This window comes from Meleagris gallopavo, chromosome 17 (assembly GCF_905368555.1).
Source record: "Meleagris gallopavo chromosome 17, MGAL_WU_HG_1.1, whole genome shotgun sequence".
NCBI lineage: Eukaryota > Metazoa > Chordata > Aves > Galliformes > Phasianidae > Meleagris > Meleagris gallopavo.
Window position 1 is genome coordinate 10,919,559 of NC_139420.1, and position 27,892 is coordinate 10,947,450.

A 27,892-nucleotide genomic window follows, 5' to 3' on the forward strand; every position below is an offset into this window, starting at 1 on the left:
TGGGCAGTGGGCACGGTGGGGGTGGGTTGGGGTTGGGCTTGGAGATCTTAGTGTCTTCTCCAACCTTAATGATCCTATGATTCTAGGTGTGAGCAGAGCTCAGCAATGTCTCAGATGCCAGGCTGTTTTGACCAGAGGAGCAGAGAGAAACACCCCTTCTTTTTACGGGTGCAAGCTTTGGAAAGACTGATTTTTATTGAAATTGCACCCCATTATGATGTTTATGAACACCGTGGAAGCCTCTATAGGCATCCAACAGTATCAAAGCTCTGTGACGGCAGCTTCTGCAAGGGCTCACAGGATGGTGTTCCTTCTCCCATGGGCAGCACTCTTTAAAAGAGGGAAGAGAGGAAGAGATTTGTGTAGCAAGCCCCAGAATCACCAAATAACAGCATCACTTCAGTTGGAAGGCATCTTTAAAGGTCATCTAGTCCAGCTCTCCTGCAATGAAGTGAGACACTTACAGGTCAGAAATGCCCCCTCTGGGGCATGCAGGAAGCTCTCCTGAGTCTCAGTGCTGTGCATGGGTACAAGCAGCTTCAGCTTCCTGGTTCAACTGAACTGGTAAGAAGATGTCTTTACAGACAAAAAGCAACTGTCCCCTGATGGCTTCCCAGCCTGTGTGCCACCTGCTCGGGTTGACATTCAATTCATAGTTCTGAGGCTGGCAAAGGTTCGGGTAGAGCTCAGCCAACTCCAAATGCCACGCTGTTTTCAGGACACATCACGTTCCTGTGTTTCAGACAGTCTTACCCTCTGTTGATGAAAAAAAAAAAGAAAAAAAGAAAAAAAGATCGGTTTGTGATTCAAGGCCAATTTGCTGTACAAAGAACTTGGTTTCCTGTTATCAGTCCTAGACTTTCATCAGAATAAACATCCCCTCACTGCATGTCCTGTGAAGAAATACAAGTAGTATGAACAGAATATATCACGGCATGCCCATAAAAGCAACCAGCATTCTGTACGTGCCCGCACTGCTCCCACAGGTAAGCGATTCCCTAAAGCCAGGGAAGGACCTGGGGCTTTCCTGTAAACAGCAGCAACCCAAAACTTCCTGAAGGATGCTTGGGGTTAGGTCTGCATGACAGATCCCCTCCTTAATATGTGTTGAACATAGAGTTAAATCCAATCTCTAATGGACAAGGCAATGTCCAGAGGTTGGGCACAGAGTCTTGAGTCCTTGCAGAACAGTTCTGACCAAGGGGCATGGTGGTACCACTGCTCTGCCCGACCAGACATCACCGAGACGGCATTGAATCAGCGGATGTTTTACACCTGGAGGTGCCTTAATTACTATTTTTCTAGCCCATACATGACAAATCTCACAGTAAAGTATTTGGAACACGTCACAAGAAGGCCGATCGATTCCGTGCTGGAACAGTAGGTCATTGATGTGCAGGGAAATGCCATAGGAGCACATCTGGCACACGGAGACCCAGGGCGGTGTTTCCTATGGAAAACTCCTACGAGGCTTCGGAGTCTCAGTCTCTGTGTAAAGGAAGGATATTCGTGCCAGCCTGCCTGAAATTAGCCTTGGAAGCTGCCTACAGAAAGCGTGCCAGTTCAGATGCAAATCCCTCTTACTTACCTCGTGATGACAACAAAAGCCAGATGCAATTTTACTCATCCATTAACAAAAAAGACTTTGCCCAGCACCACACGTGGGTGGGATTCCATTGGGGTGACACGATGCTGCTGGCACAAAGATCTTGGCCCCTGAGAATGGCAGCTCTGTGGCATGACAAATGCAGGCACTCGGCTCCGGCAGCCACGACTACATATTTTACCTGCTGACTAAAGAGGAAAAATGCAGAAAGTCTGAAAATTAAAGTCTCAGCCAAGAGAGGATAACCTGAAGGAACAGTGCTTCAGATAAAGGTTCATTATTAGAACCGGACTCGTGAAATCTACCAGCGGGTTTCCAATCCCATTTATAGCAGGGATAGTCAAGATAATTCATGGCTATTGCTACAGAAATCCAGTGGGGAAAAAATGATAGCCCATCTCCTTTGGGCAGTGCTGACAACATGTGATTTTTGCATTGTGGGTATATCACCGTGGGCAGAGGCTCCTCCGTGCTCCATTGAAATCAACGTCAAAGCTCCTAACTCTCACACTTTTTAAAAGTATGAAAGTGTCTTCGTTTCTCCTACTCATGTGTCATGTTTCATTTCTTCTTTCTGCGCTCCTTCCAAACCTGAAAGTCAGATGAGCTGATTTCCTAGATCTCACGCAGCACTGGAAATCCCAAAAGAATCCTCAGCTTTCACGTTAAAACCAACCTGACACCTGTCCCCACGATCACTGCATGGCACCAGAACTCGGGGTTATTTTCTCGCTGCGGCCAATGTATTTAAGGATGTGGTTGAGACAATGCTAAACATTTTCCGTTGACTTCAGTTTGATTTTCAATTTGAAACAGAGATACCACTCTTCTTGTTAAATGCTATCCCAGAAAGAGGGAACGATTTTTAGAAGCACCACCAACCTGTTTGTGGCTCGGCAGGTGTCAGGATACCCACACCACGCCTGCCAAAAGACCTGTGGTCACCAGGGACAAGAAGGGCTCCCCTTCTTCACTGATCTTCTGAAAACCCTACAAAACAATCACTTTCCCCTCATGGAACCTTCACAATATTCTGGGTTTTAAAACGGCTTGTCATCTTAATTGCTGTTAGTATCTCTGGCAGATCAAAGGGAGGATGTCTGTGATTCTTTGTATTACTCATTGTTATATTAACACAAAGATCACATATTCATTTATTTTGCTTGAAGAGGTAACAGTCTCCTTTCACTGCACGCACATAATTACTGTAAGCATTCAGGGGACTTGCCAAATGATGCACTGGGGGGGGGGAGAATCTTTGAAGAAAATTGTTCAAACGTAATTTAGTTCACTAATTGGCAAGGGACCGTTACTAACGAATTGCTTCTGTTTTATGTCAGTAGTGAATCAGGCTGATGATGTGTAACATACATGAAGTCAGTTAATGAGTATTAACTAGAAATGCGCCTGAAATACAAGAAAGAGGTGGGTTTTTTTACCTTTAGCTGGCCGAGCAGAATCACCAATAAATAAAAGGATACGTGTAAGTGGCTTAGATGATTCCAATCTGCAGTGGAAAGACTTTTCTTAGAATCTGGTGGTAACCACAAGCTTGTGGGAAAGAAAAATCAGACGCTTACTGTGGCAGTTCATCACAAGTTACTTTATTTCTAACCGAGCCTGAAATGAAAATGACTAGAAGTCGTTACCGTAAAATAGCTGATTGCAAGGCAGTGTGCACTGAGACAGCGAGCCTCTGGCCATGGCTACAAGCAGGGCAGCACTCTCGACTAAGCTGTGGATTTACTTGTGGTGTCTGTGCGCTCACTCTCGCTGTGTGGTAACATGAGACAGCCTCCTTCACTTTCATTGCGGGACAGGACACTTTGCGTTCTCCGGTGTGCACAAGGCAGACTGACAGGCTTCCCTCTAGTAGCCATAACCACAGGCTTGTTTGTCTTTCTCCTGTACGCACAATACAACAACATAACGAGGCTTTGGGGGCAGGCAGGAGCCAGCAGGCTGAAGAAACACAGAACCACAACCTCCAGGAGCACCAGGGCACAGCTCTCAGGTCAAGGCAGGTCCTGAGCCATAGCTGAGCTCAAAGAACGCAGGCCTCCCATGGATGTGCAGGCTTGAGAGTAAATATCATTACAAAATCTGGGCAGAAGGAAGCTTTCTGGTTTGCTCTGGCATGTGAACAAACTGGCTTATTAGGCCACAGGTGCAAATGTGAGGACTAGGGACTGAAAGTGAGGATAAAATGGAGAACTCTCATGTTCTGCAAGTTTTGTGAAGCAGGCATTAGGCCACGAAACCTGCCAGACGCTGCTGGGCTGAGGGGCTGTCAGCAGTCTGTCTGCCCGAGGAAGGACAGGGGTGGCATTAGCATTAGGATTGCAGTGCCTTACTCAGTTTCCCGGAGGAGTCAGTTGAACATTTAGGGGCGTACACCCACCCAGTCAGCAGCTCCTTCGGGTGCCTGGCCCAAGAAGCCTGCATCTGGCTTCATGCACCTGCCAAGCAGTCCTTTCTGTGGAGCTGACACAGGCCACAAAAGGAACACCTTATACCCCAAACCACTACTGCCCTTCAAGACCCAGCCTGAAGTATCTCTGACAAGTATCAGAAATGCCAGGAATGCTGCTACATTACCAGGGACACTACTCCGTTGCATTCTAGTGCTTTTTTATTTCTCCATCCCATCTCCATCGTGTAAGATCAACTTCGTGTTGGGAAGACGTTCTAAATTCTCTTCTTTGGCATTTCAAATTTCATTATCTCTTTTCTTATGTATAAAGTAATGCAGAGTTTGTTCTCTGACTATCATTTTTACAGTGTTTAAGACTAATTAAGATCATTTTGCTCCACTCCAATAATAACTATTAGGTTTTCACACCTCTCCTGTAATAACTTGGCAGTGTCAGCCAGGCAACCTACATGCCAGAAAACACAGCACCTTTGCTCCAAAGGACACAAATTCTTTCTTTTACTGCTGCTGCTCCCTTTACCTATATTTGCCATTGAGAGGTACCTTTATAAAAGTTAAGTTGGAAACATGGTGTATTTCAACACAAGCTATATTGGGCAACTATGCCTCTTGGTACGAAGTGGATTGCTGCTTCAGAAGTAAGTTGATATTATAACCATAGCAACACTACTTGCAGAGTCAGAAAAAAAAAAAACCATTCAGCAGCAACAGCAGAAAATGTGCATAGATTACTTTATCTCTGCATTCAATATAGATAAAAACCCTTCTCTGAAAAAAATAAAATAAAATCTATGCTCCGGAAAGAGTAGATAGAATGAAGCATAATCTAATGAATCATGAAACTTGTTTGCTGCCATCGATATCTCAGAGAGTTCATCCTGAAATAGTGCTGTTGATATTGATAACATATTGGCAAGGGACCCAGCCAGAGAGGAACAAATTTAGCCACTGGGATGTGTGTGTGGTGGGAGGGAGGGAGACAAAACAAAGAAGCACACAGATACTGTCCACATGAAATCACCAATCCTCAACTCTAAAACATGAAACAAGTGCTGCTGGCCTCCAGTCATGACAGCTGTGGTGCCTACTGCCTCTTTGCAATGCAAACTTTGTACAAGACAAAGTATGCAGAAATATATGTGGCATGTGGAGAGTTAAATATGAGGAGAGAATTAAGGTCTTTGCCAGTCAGATGACAACACAAACTCACACCTTCTGAAATGCATTGTGTGGCAGAACAAACATCATTTCCTGCCTTCCAGAAGCAGCTTCTCTGGTTCGCTGACCTTCCTTTTCTTCTTGGGTCCTATTACCTCTTCCTGGCTAAATGCAAGGTTCAGGCAGCTTATCTGTAAGAACCATCAGAAGCAGTGATCATTCTCACGGTACAGGCTCCTGTTAGACAAGTCAAGAAAGACAACTTCCAAATCTACAATGTGTTTTCCTGGATCCTCTTGGGTTTATTCAGTGTGATCTTGTTCTCCAGTAAAAGCCATTAGGCAAGGAACCAAAACTGGAGCACTGACTGGAGCTGAGATGCTAAGGTCTGTGAAAGCAACAGGTTCAGTCCCACAGCCTAAAGACAATAAAAGGAGCAATGAGATCTTTGAGAAATACAATCGCTCATGAGGCAGAAGCCTTCTTCACCAACGTGGGATAGTAATAGACTCAGAGAATGATTGAACGGCTTGTGCTGGCAGGGACCCCAAGGGTCACCAAGTTCCACCCCCTGTCACAGGCAGGGCCGCCAACCTCCAGATCTGGCACTAGACCAGGCTGCTCAGGGCTCCATCCAACCTGATCTCGAACACCTCCAGGGATGGAGCATCCACAGCCTCCCTGGGCAGCCTGTGCCAGCACCTCACCGCTCTGCCTGTGAAGAATTTCCCCCCTGACATCCAACCTTCCTTCCAAACATCTAAACCTTCCTTCCTTGAGCTTAAAACCTTTCCCCCTTGCTCTATCACTGTCTGCCCTTGTAAAAAGTTGACTCCCCTCCTGTTCATAATCCCACTGAAGAGAGGTACATGGGTCACATTTGTAGTCACTAGAAACAGCCTTTCAGGATGAGACACCATGGAATGATGTACACCATGGAATTTCAGCGTGAGCTGATCGGTCTCTGAGTCCAAAGACTATTTGTGAGTTTGTGAAAAATGACTAAGCAAAGCAAGCTCTGTTTTAGGGGGCATAACTTCCCTCTAGGAAGACACAAGCCCCCCTCAAAAATATCCAGAGGCCTACAAAGCAAAAGGCTAAAAAGCACTAAAAAATATATGCTAGAATACAAGTGGGCAATTCAGACAGATCACAGACAGATGGACGTCCAGAACGACAGCTGAAGTGTTGGCTGTGTCATGTAAATAACAAACTGACTTATTCTTGTTATCACAGGACATATTTGCATCTCTATAATAATAATAACATGGAGCTGCAGAAGCAGCATGTGTTGCTGCCCACCCAGAAGGGACAAAGCACAGAGTCTGGCAGTGTGACCTATCTTGCTCCCGCTGGAATCGAACCGAAGGGACACACCACAGCACACTCTTCAGCTTTGCCTCCAAAAGAAAATTCATTTGGATGAAAGTAAGGTGAATGAAGAGGGAAAATAGTGCTAAACAAGTTGCTAATTCAAAATAAGAGCAGCTGATTCTAGTTTCACTAAAAAATCAGGAGGAACTCTATGAAGCAGGATAAGCAGAAGGAGTTAATAAAGAGCTATTCCAGAACACATCCTGGAGAGAAGCACAAGGTCTCCAGATTACAAAATGTGGTCATGACAGAATTCCCCACCCACGTCATCAAGGCTCTCTTTCTATCTGACCTTGGTATGAGGCTTTGGTAATCTCTACGTAGCAATGGTCTTCCTAATGTGTGAAATAACTCTGACTGTGGATTAGCAGCAAAACCACCTCAGTTTGCCTCTCTATCATGTTTCAAACTGTTTTTCTTCCCCTCTTCCCTCCTCTTCATTATGAGCAACACAATATTGGCTAATGCAGAAAGTACAACTTCCTTTCCATGCAAACAGAAAAAAACAGAACCTGCCAAAGTGGGAGAGGCAGGTTTTCCTTCAGTCTGACAAAACTTCAGCACTGTCCACGGTGTATTTGCTTGAGGAAACAGAGATGAGTGGATCTCTATGTTACAGCTCCTGACCTGATATCCAGCTGCTCAAACTGGCATTTCAGGCAGTTATGTACTTTCCTTTCCCTAGCATCATTTTAGCCTGTCTGCTTCGGTTTTTGAAGCACAGGGCCCTGGGGGTGGAAACACTGCAGCTAGACACTGCACTGCTAACACAGCTGCAAGTCTTGTACCCTGTCCTGCTGGCTGAGCAACAAAGTATGGCAATGATCCCCAGTCTCCAGGCCCCTGGTCACCTGAGGGAGTCAGCTCTCCTTCAGTTTTGGCCCAAACCACACAGTGAGCACATCATCTACAGCCAGTGCTTCTATTCCCTCTGTCGAGGAATGGACTCTCTGCAGTACAGACAGCAACTTGGAGATTTACCCCTTTCTTATTTCTCTGCGTGGATGGGATGCTTTTGAGGCAGGAGAAGCAGCCACGAGGAGCAGCCACAACTCCCTCTGTGTGCATGCCCTACAGGAACCTGGAGATTAGGAGTAAAAACATCTATGCAAGTCATCATGTTCGGCAGACACGCACTATTCATCTACTGAATGAACAAGATGTCAAACGTGTGAGGTATTTCACCAAAGCCAACATGTCCTGTCCTGCTCCCTTCCTGCTGCAAGTTCACATATGAGCTCAGAGGCAGGATCAGACCCCGAGCCCAACTTCCAGGCTCCTACCTTAACCAAACACTTGGGCTTCTTCCCCAGCAATGCGCTCTAAATGGGATTAAGTCAGATCCTACGTGTGTTTATTTGACTTTAACCAGAAAGTAAACCTCTTAAACGGCGCGGTAAAAAGCAGGAAGTCCCTCCCATTGACTAAACATACAATCAAAGCCTCCAAAAGTTGATTAATTCTATTTTTTCCCATACTCTGGGACTTCGAACAACCCATAGGAGAGCTCAGGCCGTACCAGCGTTGGCTTTTGTCTTACACAACCACTGCAGGGCCTCGGCTGCCCTCAGGTATGGAGCCAGGTGCCACAAGGCCCTCCTAGGGACAGTGCTGATGGGGGTACGAAGACAGGATCAGAGCTGTGACCTCCTGGCTGCCAGTCCAAGTCATAGCTCTGGTCTAGCTCATAGCACAACGACACAGTGATCTTGAACCTCCCGTGTTTTACAGTACTGGGCTATGTGTAAAACGGTCATATTTTGCCACAGATTTTTTCTGTGCAATCGCAGCTAACTTGTGAATCATGCAAGTGTTACTAATTTCTGGCATAAAACTAACGGGACAGCTGCACATTGTCTGGAGAAGATATCAGGCTAAAAATAGATCAGACTTCAGATTAAAGCCTTCCCAAGGCAGACTGGTGGATGCAGCACAGAAGCAGACCATGGTTACGCTCCTATTCTTAGATAGACAAAATCAGTTTTGTGCTCTGCAATTTTCAATCCCCAGTGTCCCTACGTATCCCAGCCAAAAATTCCCAACATAAATTGATGCAAATTTCCAGTGCTTCTGGCATGTTTTGCTTCCGAAGGCATCCTATGTAGAAAAGCTAGAATAGCATAGGAGCATTCAGCTGTGTCCCTGCTTTGTGCCTGGCCTGCCCCATGCTGAGGTTTGGCACTTTGTAAATCTTGTGTCCTCAGAAGAGTTCTCTTTGTCAGGACACGGAGTGTTTAATGTGGTATGTTGTAACTATCCTAACAAATTCAGAAGCACATGAATGTCAAAGGAAACGCAGTTCCATCAAGCAAGCCACAAGAATAAGGACTGAGATACAAGATTTAGCTGGTGGAACAAGGCAAAACAACCCTCTGCTGCCAGGGCAGCAAGTACATCAAGCAGGGTACACAGATCATCATTAGGAAACTCTTATCACAGCGGGCCAACGCCTGATGCATCTTGTGATTTTAGCTGCAGATAACATGACTTGGTAGCACAGCAAAGATTGCCACTTTCAAAAGCCAAGCCAGTGGCTCTTTAAATGCAGTCTTCCAAAACAGGAGGCATGCCAGGTGACAGACATCTCTCTCCGAGTGAAGGCAGCTCACTGACAGGTGGCTGCTCCAAGCACAGCAAAATCGAGGCTCACGAGGCACGTGGTGCTGTGCAGCAAAGAGATGAAAGGAAACAGACACAAACCAAAATGCAGCAAATTCCATTTAAGCATAAGGAAGAGCTTTTCTTTGCTATGAGCCTGATCAAATACTGGTGCAGGCTGTCCAGAGGGTCGGTGGAGCCTCCATCTTTGGAGGTATTCAAAATGTGACTGGCCAAGGTGCTTACCCTGCCCTGGGCACGTAGGATGCTCTATGTGGCCTCCAGGCCTTCTGACCTCTGCCATTCTGCGAAGGCGGCACAAAGGTTAAAGCTCAGCACAGGGCTCGGTGCTGACTGAGCTCCTATCAGTTTCCAGAAAAGCCAATGCACTGACATCAGTAGAACTAATCCTGATTTTCATCTGTACAAAGTGGAGGAGCATCACGCTGGTAAGCATGAAAGCCAAATTACGCAGGTGGAAGAATGAAAGACGCTCACTGTGATGCATCTATGGAAACTTGCCACATTTCTGTCCCCAGGAAACCATGCCAAGACATCACTGATTACCACTGGTCCTCTTCCTTTTCCATAGTTCACTGTTAAAATCTCTGCCATCCAACGCAATTTCCTTCTTGCAGACAGAGTCTCACAGGCCTACGCTGTGTCTCACGTATCTTGTTGCGTTTAAAGGACTATGAACAGATCTTTCCAGACTATGAAAACAAATTGTTCACAATAGCTGATTAAAAAAATCAAAAAAGTATCAGTGTCTGTCCATGTAGCCTCTGTCAGGACCCTCAATTGGCCTGTAAGCTTCTGCTCTGGGAGACTTTCCCTTGTGAGATTTACAGCACTGTAAACCAGGAGGTGAAAAGCGAAGATACTCACTCTGCCTATGAAGCCATCACGCAGCTTAGACCCTCGTGGGGTATCAGACCTATCCAACCTTACTCTGTGCAGACCTCTCTAGTGGTCTGGCTGTTAGCATGTACATTATGAACAGGCTTAGAGGATCCGTGTCTTCCTCTGGATGTCCCTGGCATAGCTGAAAGGGAATCTGAGGGCACACAATCTTTCCCCACCTCTGGGGCAATGAGCATCACCTCTAAATGAAGAGATCACTAGGAAGCTGTTTCATACACACTAGTCAGGAACAACTCATGCAAGGGATGAACAGCCTCAGATCCAGCTAAAGGTCGGATGTGAATGCAGAGAAGCCAGGAATTTCCTGACCTCCCTGTCTCACTCCTCCCAGAATGGCCTGAGCTAACAGGAAGGAGAGAGGCTAGCTCATCTCTGAATCTTTCTCTTCATTGTTTGGGTCTGTGTAGCCTCAGCTGGTTTGGAGGAGAAAATGTTCTGGGAACTTCTCATCAGATACAGTTCGCTTGATAGACAGCTAGAGATAAACCTTTCTTTTTTTTCTTTGCTGCAAAAGTTCAAGATAATGACATTGCCACAGAAAAATGCTTTCCTATTGCTCGGCAAATGGCAGACTTCACCCTTAAACTGCTTTCTGTCATGGCAATTGTAAAAGTGGCTTGCCTGGGAAAAATCAGACAACAAAGGTCTTGATCTTCAAGTTGTTATTCTGCAACTGGATCCCTTGTGCTGACCTTCACTTTCAGACAGAAGTCACATGCAACTCTGAAGCTCACCAAAGGCACAGGGATCTCCAGCAGGATTACCACAGCTCTGGGCACCAAGAGGATGCTGACCACTGGCAAACAAAACATACTGCTCGTAGGCATGAAAGACCGCTCATGCTGGCTCCTATTGCTGCCACAGCCTCTCTCATAGAGAAAAAGGATGTCAGCAGGTACCCGAGACTTCAGCATGGGGAGTAGCAGCTGGCCAGACAAACCACCACCCGCAGCCTAAAATGGCACTCCTTCATTTAGGCAAGTGAATCTTCTGACTTTCAGACAGCTCGAGGTAAGAGAGCTGTGCCACACAGCCAGGCACTGACAGGCAGTGTGGAGCCCCTGGGCTATCAGTGATCCAAACCACTGTGTCTACACAAGGCCAATCCATCAGCTCTGTCCCACAGCAGCCTGGTAGCACAAACGCAGCCAGCCCAGCAGCATAAGCACTGCCTGGCACTGACTAGAGAAGCCAAAAAACCAGGAGGTAGAACTGTTCTGTGCTGATGCAGCCACACCACTTCCAGCTCTGGCACAGGCTCGGTCTGGGACGACTCAGGGCTCTGCACAACTGCTGCACTGTGCAATGAGACTGTGCTTTAAGGACCACCCCAGAACTTCAGCCCACAGCTAGCTGATGGGAGATAACGCCTGCAGAAGCATCCACGTGGTCAGCTTTTATTCATCCTCTAGAACTATTTCATTCCAAACTCATTCCACTGTAGCATGTTTGCTTACAAGAAGACAAAGCTGACAAAAATCAACTTGTGGGACAAAACCATCAAAGAACTCACAAGAGGGTAAAGGACTACGCTGAAGTCTTCAAAAAGTTATCTCACATTCAGTGCAGGACCCCATTTCCATCAGCAGATTTCTACAGAATAAATCAATGGGCAGTAATTCCCTATTTTACTCAGCTCTTCAGATCACAACTGCTAGAATGCCAGTGGAAACTAGGAAGACACATAAAGATAGCACACTGGGACAAATCCGCAGCTGATGCAATCAGAAACCCTCCTCAAGTCAGCAGAGGTAGGGTAATTTACATGCTGGTGTCTAACTCTGGATGATTAAGTACAGAGATGCTTTGCTGGGAAAGGGCAATCTCTCATTTGATCCTAAGTATCATCAATCATTAGATTGCAGATAACAAGCAAGTTGAGTACATGTAAATTTTTCTCCAAACTGAAAAGCCCTCTGTCAGGGACTCTTCGTGGCCATTATTAAACAGCAGTTATAGCTCTAACAGGACAGAAATAGTTCTTTCTCTTTTGGCAGATCTGCAGCATTTGCTTCTCCCATGTCATACCGATAAAAATAAGCCTCTAATGCTTCCATTCCTGGTTTTCCTGAAGAGCTGTAGGTCAGGAAAATAATGAACAATCAACTCGGTTCCAACAGCACGGTTCCGTTTTTTTTTATAACTGAGAAATAGAAGGAATAAAGCAGTCCACTCAGAGAAAGAGCAGCAACGGGGCTGTCCAAATTCCCAAAAGCACCTCACGACTGTATGGGATTTTTTAATACATCACTTTCTGAATATCGAATCCTTGCACAGACACCAAAATCTGGAATACACGGGATTGCTTCCCTTGGTTTTGATAACCTCAGCCTCAGCACGTAACGGTGCAGTTAAGCACTGACAGCCCAGCCCCTGGGCTGAGCCCTGCACACACTGAGCACCAGCAGGGTGAGGTCCCCCCCAGCCCGCCTCGCCCTCACCAACCAGCCATGCCCGCTCCCCCATGGTAGCACTGGTATGTGAGCAATTTTTATGAGAGCTAGTTCAAGGTGCTCTTTGGGTGGAAACCTAACACTTGTCGTGCACTAGCAGCGTGAGCCTCACGGCTTCTGTCTGCCAAAAAAAAAGGGAGAGCTGCACGGACCCGGCCAGGTGGTTCCTGAGCCCTGCACACCCCAAGCTGACCGACCCCTCAAATGCAGGGGAAAGCAGCAGCTCTCTTGGGAGACCATACAGCTCCTCAAACCACAGAGCTCCTCCAAGCACACCTGAAAAACGCTGTTCACTTCACCGTACTGCAGCCTGGATAGCAACAAGATGTTTACATTCACACCCCAATAGGACTCCTTCTGCCATCTTACCTGCGTTTGACCTTGTTAGATAATACCTAACTCTGATTTCCCTCCCTTGCCCTCATTTTTTAAGACAAACTTCTCGATAGTTTGGCTTCCTGATACAAGTGGAATACACAATGCACATTTGTTTCACCCACTTCCCTCAGAAAAGAAGGGAAAGTCCCTCTCGCATGGAAAATAGCATCAAGTTTTTATTGGTGCTGGCTTTACCGTGATGATCTGAACTTTCTAAATAGTGACTTGATTTTATTTCTTCCTAAAGTGACTGAAATGTTAGCCATATTCTAAGCAATTATGTCTAAAAATAATAATATCAAAGAATAACTCAAAAACTGTCTGCCCAGCAGAATTTAACAGGAAGAGGGCTTGCAATTCTTTTTTTGAGTCTCTGGAAGCATAAAGTGGATAAAATGACTCTTCCACTTTTCAGTAACCAGTACTGTTTCCACCACCTTCAGAAACTCTCACTATTGCTACTGCATTCTAAGGAAACTCACATGCTGCAGGAGAGAGGTGTCTGGTGCTCTGACTCTAATCGTGACAGACCCGAAAGAATGCAAAAGCATGAATCAAAGGGACAACCATGAGTTACAAACAAAAAAGGCTCCTGTTTTCTCAGACAAGACAGAATAAACAATGATCAGAAGGAAACTGGAGGATGTGACAAAAAAAAAAATGTGGTTAAAGTTTGAAAAATACCAGCCTAGGCACAGAAGTTCATTTCTAAGATCCAGAGTCAATGCAAATACTTCAGAGATGCCTTTTGAATGACACGTTAAGGAGTCGTCTCCAGTTGCTGTCTGGGTTAGACTTTTCAGCAGAAGCAGGGAAAATTTTACCAGCAATTTCCTACTCTCGTTAACTTATCCTGTGAAGATTCAGTTTCTGAATATTCAAGCTCACAGCATCTTCAACTAATTTGAATAGGAGGAGGATCAACTGGCAAGTCTGGTGGTATTCAGAGACCTGCCCTGTCACTGAAAAGAGCTCTACACGAGGTCATGAATTTGAGCACTGATTTTGGTTCAGGGATTGACCTGAACAGTCTCAGGATGGAATTAACTTCACGTAACTTTATGTATCACGTCTGGTCCACCCTACTTCTTAGCTTTGCCTCTGTAACTCCTGAAAAAAGAGATCAGCACTTCAGGGGATAAGTCTTCCTATCACAGAGAGGTAGGCAAAAAGGGATCGGATCCAGAAATACCTGTGACTCACATGTGAAGATAGCCTGACAGCAGGAAAGGAGAGGTAAAGATTAGCTAAGGCAGCAGACAAACACAGCCTTCAAATCTAACACAGGGTGGAGATTTCAGAACCCTAATCCAAAAACACACGCAGGTAAAGAAACCTGGCTGTGACAGTCTGCATGTGTAATTCACGAGTGTCAACTCCTGGAACAGAACAAAAACCCTTGTAGTGGATGTGTGAAATAAGCTGACCACGGAAAGCTTGTTCATAAATGCTTGCAGTTCATGCTTATACCCCTATGCTATAACACTTTGGAGCCATTGCATACCGTACAACAAATTCACAAGTTATTAGAAACTTGTGCCATCCTAGGTGACATAACATTCCATGGCAATCAATTCACACTGCCTGTCATCTCATAGAGTCACTAAAATTTGCTCACCTGCTGAGATGCCTGTGAGGAAGGCCGCCTGCCTCTCTCTCTTATTTCCATCTTTCCCTTTCCACCTACAATGCGAATATATCAAAATTAGCTCTCAAGCTTAAAGCCCTATATTTAACTGAAAAAAAATATACACAAAAGCACAACTGAACCACTGTAGTGCAATTCCATGCCCGATGTGAAACGGTGTAACCCTTATCCTCAGGCAATGCCAGCACTGGCAGTTTAGCACTGGAAACAAATTTCAGATTAATATCATTTAAACATAAAACATTAACCTGCAACAGTTCCTGTCCATGAAGTCAACACTTCATTTTTTAACCTGGCTTCCTAAGAAACAAGGATTATGTCAGCATATAATCTGTGTAAGTGGCTGTATTGGACAGGAGCTTGTCCTCTGATTAGTAACTCTTGTCCTTACCAGACAGTTTCCATAAAATTTGATGGTGGGGTCCTAAAGTGCCTCAGAGCATCATGAAAACAATTAGATGAGGCAGGAAGATATTGTTAATATCCCCCTAGTGGAAAAGGTGGCAGTGTGAGTTCACTCCTTATTAGTTATCAGAGAATCTGCAGGAGATAGGCTTGAAGAGGTGGCTTCATAGGCAGCCCAGCTTCTTTATTCCACTGCCTGAGGACCTCAGGAATGCTATTTACCATTTTGTCACTAGATGGTATTGTTCCACAGGCTATATTTGAGAGCCTCAAAGGTCAAACAGAGCAAGGTGCATCACCAGCCAGGCTTACTAAAGTGACAGAGGGGGCTTTTTTTTTTTTTTTTTTGCTATATGTTCATGCATGCTTTCACATATGAAAGTTATTAGCAAAATCAAACTGTAACAGTTATAGGAATAGAGCCTTGGTGAAATGTAGATAATGTAATGTGGTATTGATAAACTATGCATTTCCTCTGTATCTGAAAAAAAACCGCTGAGATAAAAAGGTGGAAAGATATTGATAAAAAATTGAGTGTTTCTGTTAACAAACCAAGCATACACAAGAGGCCATTTATTATAGGTCACTCTGATCTCATATAAAATTGAATTAGTCTGACAAACTGTTCAGACATTTCAAAATAGCTGAGAAAATCTAAATATTATGCTAAGAGATTAGCTGTGAACACAGGCTCCTTCACAGTTGAAACCGAGCCTCTACCTGTATCTTGAAGGCAAAAAGAAGATGCTTCAGTTCTCAGGCCTGGATGGGTACAATTTCTGTCCTTTCCATGTTCATCTGACTCTGCTCTGACAGGGGGAGGGTTGTTCTGCAATGCAAATAATCCCTTGAATTAATAGCACGACTTAAAAATTATTCCCAGGAGGTAAATCTGCTGAGCTTATACTCAGCACTAACAGAGATGAGATTTACAAAACTCCTCAGCATGCAGGCACTCCTACTCCCAAGCCTAGAGGCCTTACAGAAAAGAGATTTACTGAGAAAGGTAGAAAATTCTGGCCCAAACAGTTTCCTGTCTTCAGGCAGCAGTTATGCTAAGGCTTGTTTACTGGCACTTGCCACCTAAAATTAAATTGCCAAGTCTGAGCTGCTGGTGCAGGCTGCCCCTTCTGTTATTTTGGCTTAACTTGCTGTCTAATGACTGCCTGCTGAAGACAACCCCTACACTAAGCACCGAGGTGCTCCAGAGAAACTGGGCACAGTGCACAACTTTGGGATGGTTAGAGGCAGTGAAGGAATCCCACCTGACTACACAGCAGCTCAGATCTGGGAAAGTAACACCAAATGGAAATGCAAAAGTCTGCAGTTTTCTCCAGTTCTGCATGTGTGTGCTGTGGCTCTCTGTATAATCACTGCCCTCTTCTGGGAGAACATATTAGACTCAGTAAGCCAGTGGATGTGCTCAAATGAAGTTCACATTATGCTAATGGCTTTGCAGTCTCAGTGCTCAATCCACTGCAGCAGTGCTGCCCTGCACAAGCTTATTAAACTAGGATTCTGAGCAAATGCTTTTTTTCAGAGTGTTTTGCTAGATAAACTCCATTCCTCCAATGAAAACTGAATAGAGTTATTTCTCTACCTTAGTGCTTCCCTCCTCTTCCTCTTCATCACAGTCTAACCCTTGATGGGAGATCTCAGTAGGGCTGTTCTTCTGGATCAGGTTGCTTTCAACTTTCCCCATTCTTTTGTTTTCAGTTGTTACTTTCACTTTCAAGGTGTGGAACCCCGTGGAGACTGAGCCTAGTTTCAAGTTGACAGGATCACCATCAAACAACAGGTCACCAGCGTTGTCATCTTTCTTAAAGCCAGGTGGTTGGTAATCATCAGGAGTTACTACACGTGGAGAAAGAACCCAGTCAGAGAAACAAAGTTCCATCTCTCTATAATCTGCTCTGTAAAATACACACATCTACCAACCTCCAGAAACAACGCCTGCTACCAACAGTGTGTTGGGTGGTTATTTTTTTGGAGGGAAGAAGGGAGATTTCAAAGGAAAAAAAAAGAACTGAGCAAATGTTAACAGGTGTCTGAAAGAAATAGTAACTTTAGAATGGTGAGATACCATCAGTGAGCACAACTTTCTGGATTGCAAGCCAACACACAGGAGGTGCATGTTCCTTAAGAAACAAACAAACAAACAAACAGTGAAGAAGGCTGTCCTTTTCACACTGCAAGGTTGCACTTCTTATGTGGATTTACAGTCCCTTCTCAAAGCATCTGCCATCCCTGTGTGTCTAAAGGATTCACTACATTTTACACCATTTCTCACTGGATCAGCTAATAGATTCTACCACCTCACTGCCATTTCACCTTTCTAAGGTTTATTAACTTTGCGGGGCTCGTGATTATCCCAGAAAATGATGGAAAGGGAAGCTCCTCTCGTAGCCATCCACCTACCATCATTGTAATAGAGGAGCTTCATGGTCAGGGTAATGTCGTTGGGAAGTGGGCCCAGGTTTTGCATTAACAGGTACAGCTTACGGATCAGGAGGCTGCAGGCTTGTTTCATGTCCTCGCTGCACACTCCATTCACAAGGTTCGCTTTGTTGCTACAATGGAAAGCAGAATAAGAGAGTTGTTTTTCCTCAGTCATGAATATTCAAGATCCAATTACAAATACAGTGCACCCACTGACTCGTCTCAAAGCACCAGTGAGAAAGCTACAATGCCTTTATGTAACTTCCAGATAAACAGGGAAGTGAAACAGACTCCAGGGATGGAGTGGCATCAGGAAAACAACAGCTCTGAACGAAGTGGCGTGGCATTTACATTTGAAAAGACTTTGCAGTTGGGGCAGTGGACCCCCATTATACAAATATTGTGACTCACTTGTTCGAACATGATTAAAATGGATCAAAGGACCATAAAACAAGTGCCTTTCACTTAAACAATTCCAGGAATGAGAGGAATGAGGTGAAAATCCCATATAAAGCTGATTCATCACCGTGGCTATTTTCAAGTCCCTTTTGCAGATTGAAGAGAAGTGAATTCCATGTTCTCACTTCAATTTCATGTAAGAAAAACTAGCTCAGAAGTACATTTTTCCAAAGTGACTAAGGGGCATTCCTCTCACCTCCTTCACCCATCCAAATGTCAGCTGGCTAGTCTAAGCAAGCAGTCTAGACTGAGATAACCGTGTAGCAGCAGTGGGATGAATTGCCCTCTGGAGGAGTTCGTTTCTCTTGACTACAGAGGCTGATGAGATGAGCAGCTTAGATCAGACTGCTAGCTTTAGCCAGTTGGAGGCAAACTGGATGAATCACAAAGAGAGTGAGGAACCTACACTCCCTTAACATTCAACAAGAAAGGACCTTAAAAATAGTAGCTCCTCCACTATAAAATTGTGTCTTTGGAAGACCACTGGCAGGTGGATGATGCCACAAATTGACTGGATGGTATCTAACAGAATCACCACAAATTTTTTCCTAAGCAGAAAGTAACAAATGAAAGTGGGGAGAATGCCAGGGCTGAGTATGACTGATTAAATCGCTGCTTCTGTAAGATGGATTTCCCCTTCCAGTTGGAACATTTCAAACTGAATGGCTGTTGAATAGTTTGTATTCCCTAGGTTATGTAGGTTATGGTTTGGTAAGCTCCAAACTGCCATCAACAAAACCCTTGTGCTGACCATGCTGTGTTATTAAATGGAATCCTGTATGTTTTGGAATGCATATGGGAAGTGAGAGGGCTATTGATGGCAACATCAAGGTGGAATAAAGAGAAACCAGGCCTTTTCTTCCACATCATCTTTACAAGTCTTAGGATTAGCAGAGTAGAAACCACAGAAGAAAGAGTATAGACAAAAAGACATGAGAGCTCCATAGGAACTAACAGGCCAAGTTCTGGTGCAGTATGAGAATAACACTGGGTTTGATGCAGGAACGTGCCAAAAGGTAGGAACCAAAGAACTGAACCTCTCTGAAAGACTGGGATTCATGGCCAGAAACTCCTCCAAAAATCAATCTAGAATAGGGCAGAGATCATCTAGGAGAACGTTTTCCTTTGCCACTCATACACAAGGACACAGACACATTCCTTGAGGAGTGCTTAGCTCTGGGTTGCCATGTGGCAATAAACCTTGCAGGTGCATAACAGTAGTTTTATCAGCTGAAGGAGCTGACAGCAAAGATGACACAATACTTTGATCAATGCCAGAATGTCAGCTTGCAAACGACTGCAGGTACATACATGACCTGGTGATAGCAATGTCAGTCACTGGGGAAACAGAACAGAGCCACAGCTCAGGGAATCTGAGGCCACAATCTCTGAAACCTCAGCACAGCACTGAGATTTTGAAGGAACTGATATAAACAGAACAGAAAATATAAAGAGGAGCCTCTTCTTGACCAGTACTATGGACATCAACGGATGCTGCGTTCTGCTGGGGAACTGGCTAATTATTTTTCCTTGCTTTGGTCACAGTTAATAGCCTCTGACAGTATTAAGTTTAAACTAAACAGGATTTTGCCCTACTAAACACAGCTGTCAAATATCTAACAGTGCCAAGAAGATGCAAGATGCTGCTGCTTCCTGCCATGAGTTCTCCAGCATCAACACAGGCATGACCAGAGAAAGACCTCCCAGGCCACCCTCCTAGACTACTCAAACAGAACACATGCATGCAAATGCCCATGGATAAAAATACTGGGAATGAGATCTTCATAAAAAGGGTCAAACTTGGAACAGCTTCATTTGAAAGCACAAGGCTCTCCTGTGAAACTGGAGGAACACTGCTGTTAGTCGAGATGGTAGCAAACTCAACAAATGTGTTGGTTTCTCTACTGCTACTCTGACTTGGTGTGATTTCTGTAAGTTGCTTTTCATTCCGTTCTGGTGCACTTCAAGTGCCTCACTGTGCTACATAACAGCATTTCTATTCATCAGCTTGGATGGTTGTATCCTGTACAGTGACTATCCTCAACTCTGATGATATCTACAGCTGCTGAGCTGCTCAGACATGCTATCATCATGAAGGGCAGCTTCTTCCTCAGGCTTCAGGAACACCTGACTTTCATAGTGCAATTCTGAGAAATAAACCCAAACCATTACCTGATGATGTCCATCTCGGGCACCTCCTTTTTGTACTTGAACTTGAATTGATACAGTTCAGTCACTGTCTAGAGATTTAACAAGAGCATGAAAAGAAAAAACAAATGTAAAGATGTATACTGTACTTAGCAGGGTCCTTTCATGAATTTTTAAGAACACAGCATTAATTTAATGAGATGTTTACAGCTTAAGCTCCATTACTGCTTGCATCAGTGTTGATAGGTTTCCTTAACAACCACAACTTACCTAGCACTGAAATAATCACCAAAAATTGCAAACTTCCTGCCTCCTCCTTCTATTTCCTCTGTGGGCCTGACTCCCCAGCCCTGTCCTCTAATGAGACACCAGGGCCAGCTGATCTTACAACGTCCATATGTCCTCCCCTACTACTAAAAGGAAAAATGTCAGGCTTCACAAGTGATGCAGCGTCACGGGGAAGCCTGGCCCAGAGTTCTGTATAGAGGCAAGAGCCTGCAGGACAGTTTCCACTAGGAATTCAAACTGTTGCACAGAGATTCTGAGTTTCACTGGTCCCAGTGTTCACTGAGAGATTAGAAAGTATGTATTTAGATGACATCCCATGTAAAAGAAAATGATTTGCTATGATTTTAGAGAAGATAACCATTAGGAAGAACAAACTTCAACACAAGAGGAAGGACACACTGCAGCCCAATGTCATGTCTATCATTTGCTTTTCTCAGAGGCAGTGAGGTTGACTGGGAGGAGTCAGGTTGAGCTCTTAAGTTCAAGTCTTCCTCAGAAATCCCAGCACTTCCTTCCTCCCTCCCCAGATGCTGGGGTGCAGCGCAGCAGAACTGCAATGCCGCAGGCAGGTTCTGCAGCCATTCCTCATGTGTGCTCTGTGGAGAATGAATGGATGCAGAGCCTCACTTATATATTGTACTGCTAAGACTGCTGCCACAGGCTAGACAAAATAGCATAGGTGGCAATTCAATGGAGAACACAGAAAGGATAAGCACACACACACTGTGTAACTCATACATCCCAGCTCTGAAGCGATTTGTATCTTCTGTCCTAAACCTCTCTGCATGAAAAACAAAAAAAACCAACAGATCTCTTTTCACTACTCCTTTCAAAAAGATAATAAAAGAAAAATAGAATAAAAGAATGATTCTGAACTTCCTAGTTCTTCCCTCAGGGAAGAAAAACAAAATTGAGAACATGCCCATTAGTTGCCTGTTAACATCCCTGCCTGAGGCCCTAGATGCCCGGTAGGAGTGTTTGATCACAATCCAGCTCACTGAGCTGTCATTCTTGAGTGAAGACAGAAGAAGAGAAACCAGGTCACCAAGCAGCAGTGTCAGGGTAGAATTTAAGCCCACAAGTCCATTCTGAATAAAAATCTACTCACCCATGCCTTCGGTTGCCTCAAAGATTAATTAAGACTCTTTCTTACCTCCGGTTCCTCGGGATTGGTGTACATCTGTTGTAAGAAAGCACAGTGAGCACATTCTGCCCTTGGGTAACATGAACCAGTGAAAAAGGACTATAAACAATGTTATTTCCAAGTTACAGCAGAGATTGTGCTATCTGTAACATGGGATCGGAGAAAGGAATGGCTGAGACACGGCCTTCCTCTATCAGCAGTCCATACTACCTGTCTTTGAAGTGCTAAGAAGACTCACCTGTGTAATTCTAGAGGAATGAGGTTAATTCCCATTCCAATCCTCACAGGTAAGTATTGATGCCTGAGATTTAAACGCTCGGATTATGCACACAGTAGGTGTGTAGAATGGCTATTGCTGCTTTACAAAGAACCAGGGCAAAAGACTCCCAAGGCAGCTGCTCGCGTGTGGTTTCCTCGGCATCAGATTATTAAAGCGAACTCTTATGCAGTGAGAAAACACAGCAGCTTCCTTCTCCCAAGGATCAAGGCCAGAGTTTGCAGGGAGCAATGACAGGGAGCCCAGGAAAGTGTTTTCTGGGCTTTAAGGATTCATGTAAGGCCTGAGAGTCAGAGGTTTGACATACAGAGAAAATGTTCCCACGCAGCCTAGGAAGTTCATATTTACCATATTTAAGAAAGGTCATCACTCTATTAAAAACCACATATATTTTGACTTCCCCTTATAAAAGGCATTTATGGTTTGACACAACGTCGACTTCAAATCTCTGTCGAGCACGGTGGGAGAAGAAAAACGTCTTGTACTCATTTACTTACTGCTAGGACAGCAACATGTAGCTAAAGAGAGAGAGAACAAGAGAAAACAGAACACAAAGTCAATATCTATCCTTAATGGGTGAGGACAAAATAAGATATCAAATCTAACTGCCTACACGCAGCGAAGGAATAGGCACATTCAACAAACTGAGTCACACATCTTTCTTCATGCAGACTCTTCATAGCACAGCATCAGCAACACCTAGTGGCCGGTTCACTCGGCTTCACACGCACTTCCCCAAGAAAGCAACGACATGCTCAGACTTCCTTCCCTCTTGGGACTTTTTCTAAACAAATATTCAGAGCCTATGTCAACTTAAAACACTTTCACAATAGCACCCATCCCTACCGAAGAATAATATTTGTTCATACAAGACACATCAAAGGTGTTTAATTTACGCTATAGCAAGAAACTGTACATGGGAAAAGATGAGAAAGCAATCCTAGAGCACCATTAAATACCTGTTTTTCTCTTAATCTTTGTCAAATAATAACTACATTATGTCTCTCATAAATAGCAGAGGGCTACATACCTCCTAGAACTGTCAGCAAGCAATAAATAATTCACATTTTGCACTATCGTATGCACAGTGCCAGTGGTACTGATTTTAAGAGCACATGCAATCAGCAGTGCTGAAACTAACACAGCTTCATCTGATCTGGATGAGAGTTAACTTGATGAGCAGTGCTGACAGAGATGATAATTGGTCCTTTTTTCTGTACAAAGCATTTTTTTTGTGCGTGAGAATCAGCAAGAAATATGATTACTTTCTGGCTTTGTTCTGAAACCAGATAAACACATTACCTAATGAATTACTTTATTTAAAAAAAAAAAAGGAATAAAATCCAAACTCAAGAGAAAGCTAAGAGGGTTAGAAAAAGGGCAGAGGCTTGAAGAAAACATGAAAGAAAGCAGAAGCATGAAAGAATCTTTCTCAAGAAAACAGGCAAGGAAATCAGGACCTGCAAGTTCTGACTGGCACTGTCTGTATTCAGAACTGGAGAGTGCAAATGTAGAACACAGAACAAAGGGGAATCCCTTCCAGGCAGCAAGTGCACATGCCACCATGTACAGGCAAGTCCAAAGCACCAATCAAGGTTTGGTTGGGCTCAAGGAATAAAATCCCACAACTCAGATTTTTATTCTCTAGGCAGCCCTCCCCTTATTCACAGCTGTAAATGTGTGTTGTGTGTATGTGAGGTCACTACGACAATACAAAGGAGGAATGAAAATACAGTTTTGTCCACATTTTTGAAGAAAAATAACAAAGTCCATTAAAAAGCAAGAAAGAACTTACATACTGCTTCTCCAAAGCATCAAAACAACCTTGAATCCTGCCAGGGAAAAATGTTTTAGTGCTAACCAGCGATGTTTATCTCATGGACTGTAAAAACACAACTCATCAGATACAGTTTAAAGTCCTTGTTATTCTGGAATAAGACAACACAGCCAGTAACATTCTGGTCTTGTAAAGTTCTCTTCCAGGTCAGCCATCAGAAAGAACCCGCCTGCCCTTCAAAAAGCATTTGTCTGTTGTTTATACATCCTGAGGCAGTCAGCCTAGAGCCCACTTCAGTCCTGACAGTGACAAGGACCTGGAGCTCTGAGCTTTGGCCTCATTTTGGCCCCCAGCTTGCTCTCCAGTGGCCCTTTTCCCAATGACTGTGTACAGAACTTGGCTAAAACTTCAGTCTGAACACATCCTGACGTGTCTGGACTCATACACTTTTGCTATCTGATGTAAAGTTCGCTGCTAAGGATGTTCTCAAAGCAGTAGGTATTACTTGAGGCAACAATGGTCAGATGTTTACTTATTGAGCCCTTGCAACTACAGATCTCCTTATCAATTCAGACTCTGCTTGTTGGGAACATACTAATTCTGAAATGCATCCTTAATAATATACAAGACAACTGTAAGGTACCTAGACATACAATATTCAGGGAGGTAAAATACTGTACTTACTAAAAAAACAAGCTACAAGAATCACTATAAAAGTGAAACTGGAAAATATGAGACAACAGCAGAATCAATCTCATGATTTTCTTTACTCTCACTCCCTACCTACGCTGCCTGTGTGTGCTTTGGAGCCTGACCATGACCTCATAAAGTCAACACTTCAACAGGCCCTGACTTCACATGATCTCTGTCAGCTAATTCTGTCTTGCTTACGCACAGGGCCAAGCACACACACTGCAGCAGAGTTGCACAGGCATATCCAATAGTGCTAGTGGGCACAGTATTTTCAAACTTAGGAAGAAGAAGAATGTGAGGGGTAAATGTCTTGCTATTCAGCACAATCTTGTCTTAGTTTCACTGTTACTCACTTACCACTTGACTATCTGAAACGATCCCAGACAGCTTTTATCTTCTCGCAGAATTTTTAGACTGAGGTCTGCAAAACCAGATTTAGCACATAGTTACCATCCTTATCACAGCTATTGGGCAAATGCTGAAACCACCCCAGCTATCCTCCCTTTTTTGGATAAAATACTTTATCTGGAGGTTCTTCCTGAGCGGAAATGTTGGTTTTCCACTGAGTCCCAGGTGGGCTGACATAAGCTTATTGCTGCATTTTCAAATGTCAAAGACTCTCCTCAGATGATCTGGGAAGTGCTAGAGTTACAGCTTAATTCTGAAAAACCAACAACTTCCCTTCTCCATGCCCACCTACTCTGGTATTTCCAAACAACACCTTCACTTCTGCGTTCAGACTTCACCAACATCTCTGTGAGATAAATGTCTGTAGAATAAAATAAACTACTTCTGATAAAATTTTTCACATAGTTCCTTCTGCCTCTGTTTTCAGGCATTCAGGAAAGCAAGAAGAAACACATCCTGAAGAAATGAATTTGTAACACCTGAGGAGTCAACCAAAGAGCCCTCAAAAGCATGAGCAGGTCAGATGTTAACATTCTTGATCAAAAAGACACTTGAAAGACCTGACATTTGATTAGAAGGACTAGTGGCTATTCAGGGTTACCTGTGCCCTCAACAAAGCCCATGAAGTGCATGTAACCATGTTTCAGGATAACTACCAGCTTAAGTAAAAACATGGAGATAGATATCTGCAATAAATTGAGACATTTCACACCCCACTAACATATCTCAAATGAACAAAAAGATGCTGATGAAGCAAAGCATCACTAATTCTTGATATGGAGGAGGCTGAGTGAGACCTTATTGCCATCTACAACTCCCTGAAAGGACGCTGTGGTAAGTTGGGCTTTGCCTCCTCCCCCAGGTTAGTAGTGACAGGACTAGAGGGAATGGCCTCAAGTTGCACCAGGGGAGGTTCAGGTTGAATATTAGGAACAATTTCTTCCCCAAAAGAGTGGTCAGGCACTGGAACGGGCTGCCCAGGGAAGTGGCAGAGTCATTGTCCCTGGAGGTGTTCAAGAAATGTGGAGGTGTGCTACTAAGGAACACGGTTTAGTGGGCAACACTGGTGGCAGGTGGACAGTTGGACTGGACGACCTTAAAGGTCTTTTCCAACCTTAATAATTCTATGATTCTTGTGATCCTACAGTAAGTCTCACAGCAATATTTTTCTTCATTAAAGTTCTGACTGTGGTTCTCTTGATAGTTCTGACCAAGCACATGCAATTATGTGAGCTAGTCAATTTTCACAGAAAGAAAAAAGCAATTCTACTTTCTATCTAACAAAGCAAGCTGAAAATTTGAACCCCAAGGGCTCAAAAATCCAAAGGAAAATAACATACACCAACCTGAGCTAATTTTTAAATACTCAACGATTTCTAAGTCAAGCTCCTGACCTGAGGCCTGACTCAGAGGGCTGGCAACAGCAAGGAACAATTATAAACCAAAAGAAACATGAATAGGAAAGCCACGAGTTGCCAATAGCTCTAGGTCATCTCCTGTGCTCTCTATCTGATGCAGAAGCACTATCTGCATCAAGACTTGAGAAGGCCTGTTAGCTAACCTCCCAATAAACTCAAGTCATACGTACATGAGCAGCTGGAAGGTGATCTGTAGAGTAGATAATTGCTAAAATATAGTGAGTATGAATAAGAATTCTGAACAAATTACAAGGGTTACCATCTAAATAACGTGTTCCATAAGAACTCTCAGGGAACAGGCCTCTCAGGTATGTTATGCAGGAGACAGAGATGGCCAGAAGTCTTTTCACCAGCACCACAGACTGCTGCTTAGTAGTGATTTTGTTGGGGAACAACAGAAATTCCTGAAAAAGAAGGGCAAGGATTACATTTAGAAATGATTCTTAGGAGTTAGAAAGGAAGGGTAACCTTAAAAGATAATTTTAACATTTCCCTGGTCTTCATATTACACAGAGAGGACTCACGTCTAACAAAGTATTTCAAGGAGAGTTTCTGACATGATTTATTCAGATGCAGACCGCATGGGTCATTATTTCCTCTCTAATATGGCTGAACATTCCCATCCCCTCCATTGCACCTATGCAGGCACTTAGGAGACAAGCACCCCTTAGAAACAGAAGTATGTATCGTTTTGTGCCAACTCTGCTCTGCAGAGTTATTTGTGGACTCAAACAAGTGTGTGTACTGCTGAGGTGTTCACTTCCTTACCAAAGTTCACTGCCTGCTACAGCTTTCTGTGAGCTGTGACAGCAGACTAAGCCCGTCAGCACTGTAGGCAGACCTAGTTTTCAGAGCGATTTTAACACAGAGATGTAAACAGTACGTCTAAGATTGGAGCTAATGTAAATACTAAACACTGCATGATTTAAACAGGAAAAATCCCAGTGGAAAGAACACTAAATTTAGTTCCCCTATTAGGTCATTGCCTTACTTCCTGCTAATGAATTCTGTGCACACCTAATGAGCCTTTACTTATTTAGCCAAATATGTCAAAACTTCATGCTTCCTGGACTCATTAAATTGGAAATATCTGCTTTTTAATTCAACAAGGAACAACACAGTCTTCCCAGCTCACAAGATACAGACATGCCAGGCTCAAAACTGAGAGGCACTTCAAAGTTTTTACCTTAGAGGACTTATTCTTCTGCCTACTTAAAAGCTGACAAGTGGCCATCATATATGTCAAAGATCTGTCTTCCACTTGTAGTCAAAACCTGAAAAAGAGCACACCAGACATGAGACACCTGGAAAACACACAATCATTGCACTTTTCATCTTCCTTAAAGAACCAGATTCTTTAGGCTTATTCAGATCTCAGAGCTAAGAGATTTGCAAAGCAAACTGTGGCTACTCTGTGGCACTGGCTAGAAGTCTGCAGAAGGAGAGAACTCCCACTATTCGCTGGTAAACCATCAGGACTATTTGAAATTCAGGACCACAGCTGTACCTGGTGTCAGCCACTGCTCTTGTAAACTGCATTTCTCATATTCCAAGCCTCAATGTTACTTCCTACAACCATTAAAAAAAGCATGAAGGGGGAATATGAAAGAACTGGAAGTCTGCCAGCAGCAGCTGATATTTTAGGAAGAGTGAGCAGGAACCACATTAACATCAATCCTGGCCAGAGCAAACGAAGGCGCCAAACCCACCGGCTGCCATTAGGCCACACACTGCACCTGCACTCAGGCACCAGGGCAGCTTACAGCCACAAAACCCTATTTGAGACGTGTGTTCCTGCAAGGTTATCAGTATTTATGCGTTCAACAGCTTAGGATTTTTTTATTTTTCAAACCATGTTTCACT

The 27,892-nt window shown here is 43.9% G+C and overlaps 1 protein-coding gene across 4 annotated transcripts; it reads right to left on the reverse strand.

The window, feature by feature from the left end:
* HORMAD2 (HORMA domain containing 2) lies at window positions 1-27,814 on the reverse strand. Of its 4 annotated transcripts, XM_085238551.1 has the most exons (13): window positions 27,216-27,813; window positions 26,289-26,433; window positions 24,561-24,624; window positions 23,529-23,565; window positions 22,231-22,251; window positions 21,466-21,492; window positions 20,049-20,116; window positions 17,397-17,548; window positions 16,579-16,832; window positions 15,699-15,807; window positions 14,544-14,608; window positions 5,253-5,389; window positions 3,191-3,511 (listed from the first exon to the last, which is right to left on the reverse strand). In XM_085238551.1, the coding sequence occupies exons 1-12, from the start codon at window positions 27,264-27,266 to the stop codon at window positions 5,285-5,287; spliced, it is 1,098 nt and encodes a 365-aa protein (XP_085094677.1). In that variant the 5' UTR covers window positions 27,267-27,813; the 3' UTR covers window positions 3,191-3,511; window positions 5,253-5,284. The 4 variants fall into 4 exon arrangements, with proteins under 4 accessions (XP_019476676.1, XP_085094677.1, XP_085094678.1 ...); XM_019621131.3 differs by lacking the exons at window positions 3,191-3,511; window positions 5,253-5,389 and adding an exon at window positions 1-756 and having other exon boundaries at window positions 27,216-27,814; XM_085238552.1 differs by lacking the exon at window positions 5,253-5,389 and having other exon boundaries at window positions 27,216-27,814.
* Between the last annotated feature and the right edge of the window lie 78 nt (window positions 27,815-27,892).

Bases quoted from the DNA above. Each gene is read 5' to 3' on its own strand.
- HORMAD2 (XM_085238551.1), bottom strand. From the start codon at position 27,266: ATGATGGCCACTTGTCAGCTTTTAAGTAGGCAGAAGAATAAGTCCTCT. The intron at 26,434-27,215 runs GTAAAAACTTTG...CTTCTTTTTCAG, and splicing joins AGAAGAATAAGTCCTCTAAG to GAATTTCTGTTGTTCCCCAA. The intron at 16,833-17,396 runs GTAGGTGGATGG...CTCCACGTGTAG, and splicing joins GCTCCTCTATTACAATGATG to TAACTCCTGATGATTACCAA.